Consider the following 10,517-nt stretch of genomic DNA (forward strand, 5'->3'; position numbering starts at 1 on the left):
AGACAACATAGATGTAGTGGAGTATACAAGAAGAGTATTTCTTGAAAATATACTCAAAACATTTTAACAAGTATTTAATTTCCATTTGAGATCAAGTAACACACTAAAGTTGAAATGATTATTAAGTATACTTTTGTTTAAATATGTTTTAGTATGCTAGTCAATAAATCCAATTCATTCTATTCTTTAAAGCGCACTAAAAGAGCATTGAAACATAATGATTTCAAATGATACTCTTAAATTAACATTCAAACAATATATGTTACAAACACACTCATGAAAGTGTTTTCCCTTCCAGAACACTGAAATATTCTATTCATTTATTTCAATTCTATTTCCTGTAAGTATACTTTTCAAACAATGTGTGCTACTTACACTTAAGTGCACTTCTTTTTCACAAGAGTATACTTCTGCTATACTTCATCTATAACCATTTTAAACATGATTTGAGCAATTCTTCAGTTTTTATGACTGTATGGAATATGAATCATTTTAGAAATGCATTTGTGACAGTGCAGGTGAAATAAACATGTAAAAACACACATAATGAAGGATTTTCCATTGAGTTTTATTGTTTTGTGCAAATACATATTTGATGTCTTTAATAAACCCTTTGTGTGATGATTACTGAAGGATATTGAAGGATACTCAGAAAGATGGCGCCATTGTGTGTGGCTTGCCGTCTGTCACTGTCATTGCTGTGTGTGTTTTTGCTGTTTGTCTTGCTTTTTGCTCGGGATGTCGATTCCCTGCTGGTGTATGATCACCAAACACTACTGGATTTGCGATTTTCTGCTGAAAATGTAGTAAAATTGGATGATGGTGGACGTGAAACCTTGCCCCCGCTCCTGGCGAGGTTCCCGGCTCACCTTTGGCACGCCCCGGCTCCACCTTCTCGGCGTGAGCGCCGAAGAAAGCGCACCCGCCGCCGGGGAAATCGTAGTGGCCGGCTGGTGAGGTTGAAGGCCCGTCTTGCATGGTGTTCTAGGCCTTTTTGGACTGAGTTTGGAGTCGTGACTAGCCTCGTTATTCCTCGACGCTCACTGGACCCTGTCGGCGCCTGGCTGATACCTGTCGTCGGCCCGGAAGAGGTGTTCCAGCCCCGTGGCCCCTGCTCTCCTCGTCCCCGCTGGCGCGGAGTCAATCACAGCAACTTGCAGTCTCTGTGTCGGGTTTCACGAACATCCAGCGCCGCGGATCCGCCGGTTCCTGCTAGGTTTGGGCTGGTAAATGCTAGATCTCTAGCAAATAAGACTTTTGTCTTAAAGGATTTTTTCACGTCCCGAGGAATGGATTTCCTCTGTGTAACTGAGACATGGCTGAGTGATGGTGAGTCCAGCGCTTTCACAGAATTTTTACACCATGATTGCTGCTACCTTAACTCCCCGCGAAAATCTGGCCGAGGAGGAGGAATAGCGACTGTATATAAGAGTCATTATAAATGTAAGCAGATATTGCTGTCATCCGCTTTCAGCAGCTTTGAGCTGAGTTTATTTGAGATTGGTCGCTCTCACACAGTGTTGTGTGTTGTGGTCTATCGGCCCCCCCAAGTACAATAAGGACTTTTTAAATTATTTTTCTGATTTTCTGGCTGAAATCATGCCTAAATATGATCGTGTTCTTATTGTTGGGGATTTTAATGTTCATGTGTGTTGTCCTGATAAGCCAATGACAAAGCGTTTTCTAAACCTCATTGATTCTTTTAATCTTGTGCAATCTGTGTCTGGACACACACTTGATCTTGTTTTATCATATGGTCTGCCTGTTCTTAATCTAGAGATATGTGACGCAGTGTTTTCTGACCATATGCCGGTATTATTTGAGACTGCTCTTGCCTGTCATACATTTAAACCTCGCGCTGCTGCAAGGCGCTGTCGCATGATTAACCCTTCCACTGCTGTTCAGTTCTCGGCTGCTTTCAGTCAGAACACCATCACCCCTGAGTCTGTATTGCACACAGAAGAGCTTAGCTCATGGTTTCACTCCACCTGCCAAACTGTTTTAGACACTGTGGCTCCATTAAAATCCAGGCAGCCAAAAATTAAATCTGAGCCCTGGTTAAATTACATAACTCATGCTGCCAGACGTGAGTGCCGTAGAGCTGAGCGCAAGTGGAAGAAGGACAAACTGCAGGTGTCTCTTCAAATGTTAAGGGATTGCTGACGTCATTTCCAGGAAACTGTGAAAGATGCCAAAAGAAAACATTTCACAGATATTATTCTGGCAAATAGTCGCAAGCCTCGTGTTTCGTTTAACACCATTGACTCACTTTTAAATGCACCACAGAATGCTTGTATGGAGGCATCCCTGCTATGTGTGAAAATTTCCTTTGCTTTTTTATTGATAAGGTCACTTCTATTAGGTCTCAAATTGCGCCTTCAGCTTCAGACCCTTCAATCTCTGTCCCTTGCTCGGTTGTTTTTGATCATTTTGAGCCGGTGACTTTTTCTTTTTTAGAGGAGGTAGTTGGTCACTTGAAGCCCTCGGGTTCTCCAAATGATGCTGTTCCCCCTCGACTGTTTAAGGAGGTTTTCCCCACTGTAGGACCATCTGTGGTTGCAGTTATAAACAGTAGTCTGACCTCGGGTGTGGTCCCTGAAATTTTGAAACATGCAGTGGTTCAACCTCTGATTAAAAAACCTGCTCAGGATCCATCAGTTCTTGCTAATTTCAGGCCTATTTCCAAATTGCCCTTCCTTTCAAAAATCCTGGAGAAGATTGTGCACAGTCAATTATTGGTCTTTTTGGAAGAACATAATACACTAGAGGTTTTCCAGTCCGGCTTTAAAACCTTGCACAGCACCGAAACTGCTCTTTTAAGAGTTTTTAATGATATCTTTTTAGCGACTGACTCTGGCGACTGTGTTATCCTTGTGCTTTTGGATCTAACTGCTGCATTTGACACAGTGGATCATGAGATATTGATTTCACGTTTAAGGCAGTGGGTGGGCATCAGTGGCATGGCACTGGAGTGGTTTAGGTCATATTTAGCGGATAGAACTTTTTGTGTCAGCATAGGTGAATTTGTATCCTCCACTGCTCCTCTCTTATGTGGGGTCCCACAGGGCTCAGTCCTCGGCCCTCTACTTTTCTCTTTGTATTTGCTTCCACTTGGTTCCATACTTAGAAAGTACGGCATTTCATTCCACTGTTATGCAGATGACAGTCAGATTTATGTACCCCTTAAAAAGAAAAATGATAACTCTGTTGGACAACTACTCAATTGTCTCGACGACATAAAGGCCTGGATGGCTCTGAACGTTTTAAATTTTAATGATAAAAAAACAGAAGTGATGGTTTTTGGAGGCACCACTGGGACCCCCGCCTGTAGATCTGGACTCCTTGGCACCCTATATTAAATCTAACATTACAAATCTAGGAGTTAAAGTGGACCCTGAGCTTAAATTTGACAGTCACATCAAAGCTGTTGTCAAATCAAGCTTCTTTAATTTGAGGCAGCTGGCCAAAATAAAGCCAATTCTGTCAAGACACCATTTTGAAACTGCAATCCACACCTTTGTAACTACACGGCTGGACTATTGTAATTCCCTATATGTGGGGGTTAGTGGGTCCTCCATCACCCGTCTCCAGATGGTACAAAATGCAGCAGCACGTCTTTTAACAGGCACACGTAAACATGAGCACATTTCCCCTATTTTAGCTTCATTACATTGGCTGCCTATTCAATTTAGGATCCATTTTAAAATTCTGTTATTTGCTTTTAAATCTTTAAATGGTCTTGCCCCACCATACCTCTCTGAGCTTCTACACTCTTATAAACCCGTCCGTGCTCTCAGGTCAGATGATCAGCTGCTCCTGACTGTGCCTAAAACTAAGCGTAAGCTCAGAGGGGACCGTACCTTTGCTGTGTCTGCCCCTAGACTATGGAATGATCTGCCTTTGCATTTAAAGCAAGCCTCTTCTTTATCTGTTTTTAAAACCCTTCTTAAAACCCATCTTTTCTCTGTGGCTTTTGACACCTAGTAAGAGGTCAATTTTATTTACTTGATTGTATTTGTTAATTTGTTTTTATTGTATGGTTATTAATTGTACATATGTTTATGTATATTTTTCTATATTTTTCTGTACAGCACTTTGGTCAACTTTGGTTGTTGTAAAGTGCTTAAGAAATAAAGTTGGTATGGTATGGTATGATTCAATTACAAGTTACTTTGTGTAGTAATAATAATAATAAAAATGATTTCTTTTCTAATGTAATAAAACTGAATTCAAATGAATTATATAAACACACACACACCTTCATAAAAACACAGAAAAACATTCACTCCCCCGACTCAAACACACACTATACTCATGTGATCTGTGTTTTTATTTTTACACTTGAATGAATATTAGATTCATCTGATGAACATGTTTGTACTCTAGAAATGTCTGTTTCTGTTACAGAAGTTCAGCTGTAGTTTTTATTTCATGATTGTTGTGATATAACAGTATTGTGTGTAGAATCACTTTATTATCTACACTGTTAGATCACACAGTTTCACTGATCCATACATCATAAATCCAGGATATAGAGGTTGAGTGAATGTGGTCTGGACTCTGTGGATGAGGGTCATTGTGTCAGAGACGCTGTAGAAGCTCAGAGTTCCTGCACTGTGATCCACATACACTCCTATTCTACAGGATCTGGACACTACAGGGAGATCAGTGAGTTTTTTATTGTGACTGAATGAACATCTTGATGAAGTGCAGGACAAACCCCAAGACTGATCATTATATCCAAATCTGCTCTCATTTCCCTTCCTGCTGATGCTCTTATATGACACTGATATCAACACACCATAACTCCACTCAATCTCCCAGTAACAGCGTCCACACACACTCTCTCTACACAACACCTGATTATAACCATCAAATCTGTCTGGATGATCAGGATACTTCTGGAGTGTGTCTGTGTAAGTAGCTGCTCTGTTTCCCGCAGATAGTCGGATGTTTTTATTCACTGTATTTGGATCCAGAGTGAACTGATGGAAATCTGATGAAGATAAAACACACTGAAATGAGGAATTATGAATTTTACACATTAAAATAAAGATTTATTTGAATATTTCATATATCTGAACTCTTCATTTCTCCTGTTCAATGTATCAAGTGTGTTCAGTAAAGATTACCTTTGTGAAAATGTGAATTGAATTTATGAAATATACAAACTATTGGATTACGATTCAGAGTCAGTATTGAGTTTATTTTTGAGCACAAGAGACAAAAAAGAGTGGAATTTGATCAGGATTGATTTGGATTTTTGATTGAGTTCATTCACTTGTGTGATCTGGGCAAATGTGACTCTGTCTCTGTAGGACACAGATTTCAGTAGTTCACAAGTTCATGTAATCCTGCTTTGAGGATCGTGTAAATGTGTGTGTCTCGCTGTCCTGAGCCGAAGGGCTCGAGGCTTGACCTGAGATCAAATACCCCCAAAAGATGCCATTAAACGAGACAGCGAGCTGTTGTCTGAGTCGGGGTACTCGAGTTCAGACTCGGACTCACTCAACACTCAGTCAACCAATAAATACACTTCAATGTTACTACAGAGACTTCCATTGTAAGTGTCTCACTGGAAACTCCATTTGTGCTTTTTATAAAGAAAAGGAGAGACGAGTCAAATTCATATTTGTGATAATCAATATTCTGCCACAAATGCTGTTGATTGAGCTGAACTTGTTTTGAACCCGGAACATTCCTTTAAATGTTGAGATGTGGGGATTGTATGTTGTATTTTAGGTTCCAGTGTTGTGAATTTTGTGTTAAAATGTGTTCCTGACATGACAAGTCTACTCATAATTACACATGAAATATGACATTATATGATAGAATACACTACGTGGAATTGATCAATTAAAAAAGGCTCAAATGTGGTTAAATAGTGAAAAACAAAAGATCAAATAAAATATAATTTTCACAAACTATATATTGCAGAAGTTTGAAAACCCCTTTAAAAAAAATAAATAAAGAGTATTTTGGTGAGGCTTCTGTTTCACAAATGTGTTCAATTTTATGAACTGATTATTTCAGTGACCCCTTCTGGAAATGTCACTAGGTGACGACAAATGAGCGTCTTATGTGCTATGAGTGAATCAGTGAATCATTTTGAGTCGTTCATGACCGAAATCTACCAAGAGACTTTATAGTGTTTAATTATTAAAAGAACAAATCAGATCTAAAGTCTTCCTTCAGTCTGAGCATTATTCTTCATCCAAAAACAACAAGAATAGTCTAATAATAGTGTTTCAATAACGTCCTCACCTTCTCCTTTATTAAAACTTGCATGACTACAAATCTACTGACTTCAGTAGAAGAATTATAAACACATCAGATCTACAGGATCATTTTCCTACAGTATTTCAACTGCTGAACATGACTTTTATCAGAAAAGACCACAATAATAGACAAATAATAATCATTTTGAGTTTCAATAATGTTCTTTCCTCATTGTAAAGTGCATTTCACATGAGTTGAGTCGAGGCGTCAAGCGCCGCATCGCCCTCCACATGACAAGAGTTACAGAAAGCGTCACAGAGGGCGATTTTACCAGTTTGTCATGTAAAAAAGCAGGAGATGTGCACAATAAACATTGAACACATTTATTTGGAAGAGAGAAAAAAGTTTGCAGTTGCTTTGATAGCAGAAAGTAATAAAAGGACTCGTTCATGTTTAGGTCGAAGCGTTTTCTTGGTGAATTTAAATGAGATCAATAACTGGGGTCTCTGATATTCATAAACAATAAGATAATATTTAATTAAAAGAATTGTGAGACATTCAATGTCTCTTCACAAATTTGGACAGTTTTTAATATTTATTGTTTAATCTCAAAGACATTATTGGTGAAGCAAAAACATGTGTGTGAAAAACACTTTGGTGTGACGCAGGAAACTAATCATAAAATATAGAGCTGATGTAGTTACATTTATAATGACAGTTGTGTTTTCTTAGTTGTGAAAGTTAAAATAATCTTAAAATATTGATGTTGAGTTTACGGTTACAATCTGAATTCAGATTCATGAACAGATTCATTCGGACTCGGACTGGCCATAGCGTGCCGCTCCGGTGGGAAATTTAGATAAGTGAACATATGAGCTGTCATAGAGAGATGTTTCACATATATACAGCACCTCTGCAGCCAGTTTGTGGAATTAGCTTTGAGCAATAATCTGCTTCTGTGAACAGAGATTAGGAAGAAAGACGGAGTAAAAATAACACTTTAAGTGGTCGCCGTCAATGCTGTAAAACGAATGAGCTGCTGCGGCCGCTTCTCTTGAAAAACGAGATGATTTATATGGAAAAGATGTTCTGATGAAGATGAATGCTTTGCAGTGAAGTTGCATCTGATGATCCGAGTCACTTGCATGGGTCTGTTCATGGGCAATGGGCGGGGCTACATGCCGGAAGACTCCACGCTACATAGAGGTAAGCAGCAGTTTATATACCAATGTGATTGGTCGGATTAAATGAACTTGCTCCTCCCGCACATAGTTTATAAAACTCAGTTTCTTTAATCTCACCCTCTTGTGTCTCACAAGTGCAGTTAATGTTACAGTTATTATTAAGTGTAGCAACAGTTCAGGCTGGTCACGTTAGTCAGCTTGTTCTTATTCGCGGCTCTCCCTGATATTCATGCTTGGCTGTATGGATGGGCGGAGAGTTTGCCCAGAGCAGAACCATACCACCAACAGATGCTTAACATGTGTCCTATCAATAAAGTATTCATTCAGTATTCAAGTTAGTTTTTATTTGATGGAAGATGTCCTGACTGAAATCACATTTCTGGTAACTGCACAGCCTCAAAGCTTCATTCAGTCATAATGGGTTTAATACTCACTACACGGATGTGGTGACACAATTTGAGTTTCGTTGAGAAACATTAAATGAACATATTGCTCTAGTATTTTAACAGTAGTAAGTGTTGTTTTTCATTGGTTTCCTCATCAGTGAGTCTCATATTCTTGAACAATTACATTTGAAAGTGTTTGCTTGTCTTGGCGTTTAAATTTTAGGGCAGTGGTGGCTCAGCAGTTAAGGCTCTGGGTTACTGACCAGAAGGTCAGGGGTTCAAGCCCCAACACCACCAAGACACCACTGTTGGGCCCTTGAGCAAGGCACTTGAACCTATCTGCTCCAGGGGCGCTGTATCATGGGTGACCCTGCACTCTGACCACAGCTTAGCTGGGATATGTGAAAAATAAATATTTTCACCATGTATATGCAGAAATGTATGTATAATGTGTGACAATTGATCAATTTATTTATTATTATTATTTAAATCACTACAAGTTTGTTGATGGATCTGATGTAATGAAGTTTTTTTTCTCTCAAAAATGACACCTTAGTGACTTACATTTTAGGAAGTCCTGCCTGGTTCTGGGATCAGTGTTGATGTGTGGGACTGTGGAAACTAACAGACATTGATAGTGTAAATTTCATGTACAGAGAAAATGATGCCTGTCTCCATTCCTCACATATTTCTGATTTCCTCTTAAGATTTTCTGAGCAGAAAAATATCCAGTGTTTTACCTCTACCAGATAGTTTTCCAATCTCCTCCTTACAGAAATCCTCCAGTTTGTCTTTCAGTTGACACACAGATTCTCTCACGCCATCAAAAGAACAGAGAAAACTGACAGTGATGTTGTCTGTAGATTCAGGAGGTGCAGAGAGAGACTGAAAACTCTACAGAGGAAAAATCAGAAAAATAGGCACAAATGAAAAAGCTCTTCTCTCATACACATTCTTGTATTTGCCACTTACACATGAGAACGTTCTTGAATTCAACACTCAACATCAACTGACAGAATTCCTCACAACATTCCAGTTTGCATTTCAACTGATAATTGTCATTCTGTTACCTGTAGGAAATGGATGTGATCGTCCGTGTTTGAAAGCTTCTGGAGCTCAGCGTCTCTCCTCCTCAGATCATCAATCTCCTGCTCCAGTCGCTCCAAGAGTCCTTCAGCTCGACTCACTGCAGCCTTTTCCTGACCTCTGATCAGCTGTGTCACCTCAGAGCGGCTTCTCTCAATGGAGCGCATCAGCTCAGTAAAGATCCTCTCACTGTCCTCCACTGCTGTCTGTGCAGAGCGCTGTTACACACACATTACAATCACACAGTGAAAGAACTCCAGCACTGGAGGAGAGTCCCAACTGAGTCTCAAACTTCTCTTCTGCTCAAAACTCACCTTATGAGACTTCACAGCCTCTCTCAGCTCCTCAACATCTTTCTCTCTCTGCTGGATTCTCTGCTGCAATTTTATCTGTGTCTCCTTCAACTGTCTCTGTTAAACAAATAAATATCACATAAATGTAATACAGTTTTTAAAACCAGATTATTACAGTATGAGATCATGAAATAACATGAAGCAGAAGTGTGAGCATTTAACTTCAGTACATCAATGTGTAATAAATTCAGTTTATACCTCCTTCTCTTTTCTCTCTGCTGCAGCTGATACAGTGTCGTGGTTTTTATGTTCGTCCATGATACACAGCAGACATATGCAGTGCTGGTCAGTCCGACAGAAAACCTCCAGAATCTTCTCATGTTGAGTACAGATCATCTCCTGCAGTCGTCCAGTGGCATCAGTCACTTTGTGTGGCTTTCTTGAGTGAAACTCCTCATGACGCTCAAAATGAGTTTGACAGTAAGATTCCAGACACACCAGACAGGACTTGACGGCTTTGTGTTTTCTTCCAGTACAGACGTCACACTCCACATCTCCAACTCCAGCGTAACAGTGAGCAGAAACAGCAGCTTGAAGTTTAGTCTTCTTCAGTTTCTCCACCACTTCAGCCAGCATGGTGTTTTTATTTAAAGCAGGTCTTGGGGTGAAGGTCTGTCTGCATTGAGGGCAGCTGTAGACTCCCTTCTGATCATCCTGATCCCAGCAGTCTGTAATACAGCTCATACAGTAACTGTGTCCACAGGGAATGGCCACTGGATCCTTCAGTAGATCCAGACACACTGAACAGCTGAACTGGTCCTCTGAAACTTCTGCCATTTCACTGCATGTACACACTGATAGAGAGACACAAAAAACAGATCAAGATCAGTTTCAGTTTCTCTGAACTGAGTTTCCTGATTCTGTATTTGAGACGTGTGCAAAACATGTGTGTCTGTAAATTCACATATATTAAGAGTCCACTAGATGTCAGTCTCACACAGAAACTCAGAGTCAGTGACAATATAAAGTTGCTGTGAGTCAAGACATTCATATGCATCCATAATTACAGCAAAACTGAAAACTGTTCCTGGAGTTCCAGTTCCTTCATTCTCACACTGCTGTTGGGATTCATTGACATGTCAAGCAGTGACTATCCCTTGTGAAAACAAAGTACACTCAAGCATACTTTTTCAGGGGGTAAATGTATATTTAATGCAACAAGTTCAACTTCTGAGTGCTTTTTTGGACTCACTTAAATATTGCTAAATATGTAATATTGTAACATCTTATAATGCACTGGAAATGTATTTAAATACATATATATTAATGTATTAAGAATATATTAAAGT

General features: G+C 39.5%; 1 protein-coding gene across 5 annotated transcripts in view; it reads right to left on the bottom strand.

Annotated features, from left to right (window-relative positions):
- LOC127619540 (tripartite motif-containing protein 16-like) overlaps positions 1 to 10,055 on the bottom strand; it is a 224,915-nt gene extending 214,860 nt beyond the window's left edge. The window contains exons 1-6 of one of the 5 annotated variants that reach the window (XM_052092393.1): positions 9,427 to 10,049; positions 9,190 to 9,285; positions 8,860 to 9,093; positions 8,530 to 8,683; positions 8,354 to 8,410; positions 4,860 to 4,996 (exon numbers count right to left, since the gene is read on the bottom strand). In XM_052092393.1, coding sequence (XP_051948353.1) covers positions 4,860 to 4,996; positions 8,354 to 8,410; positions 8,530 to 8,683; positions 8,860 to 9,093; positions 9,190 to 9,285; positions 9,427 to 10,005 — 1,257 coding nt within the window. In that variant the 5' untranslated portion in view covers positions 10,006 to 10,049. Of the gene's footprint in view, positions 1 to 4,859; positions 4,997 to 8,353; positions 8,411 to 8,529; positions 8,684 to 8,859; positions 9,094 to 9,189; positions 9,286 to 9,426 lie in introns of all 5 variants that reach the window. The other 4 variants (XM_052092389.1, XM_052092396.1, XM_052092394.1 and 1 more) reach the window with 4 other exon arrangements.
- Between the last annotated feature and the right edge of the window lie 462 nt (positions 10,056 to 10,517).

Source organism: Xyrauchen texanus, chromosome 26, assembly GCF_025860055.1.
Source record: "Xyrauchen texanus isolate HMW12.3.18 chromosome 26, RBS_HiC_50CHRs, whole genome shotgun sequence".
In the NCBI taxonomy this organism is placed as follows: Eukaryota; Metazoa; Chordata; class Actinopteri; order Cypriniformes; family Catostomidae; genus Xyrauchen; species Xyrauchen texanus.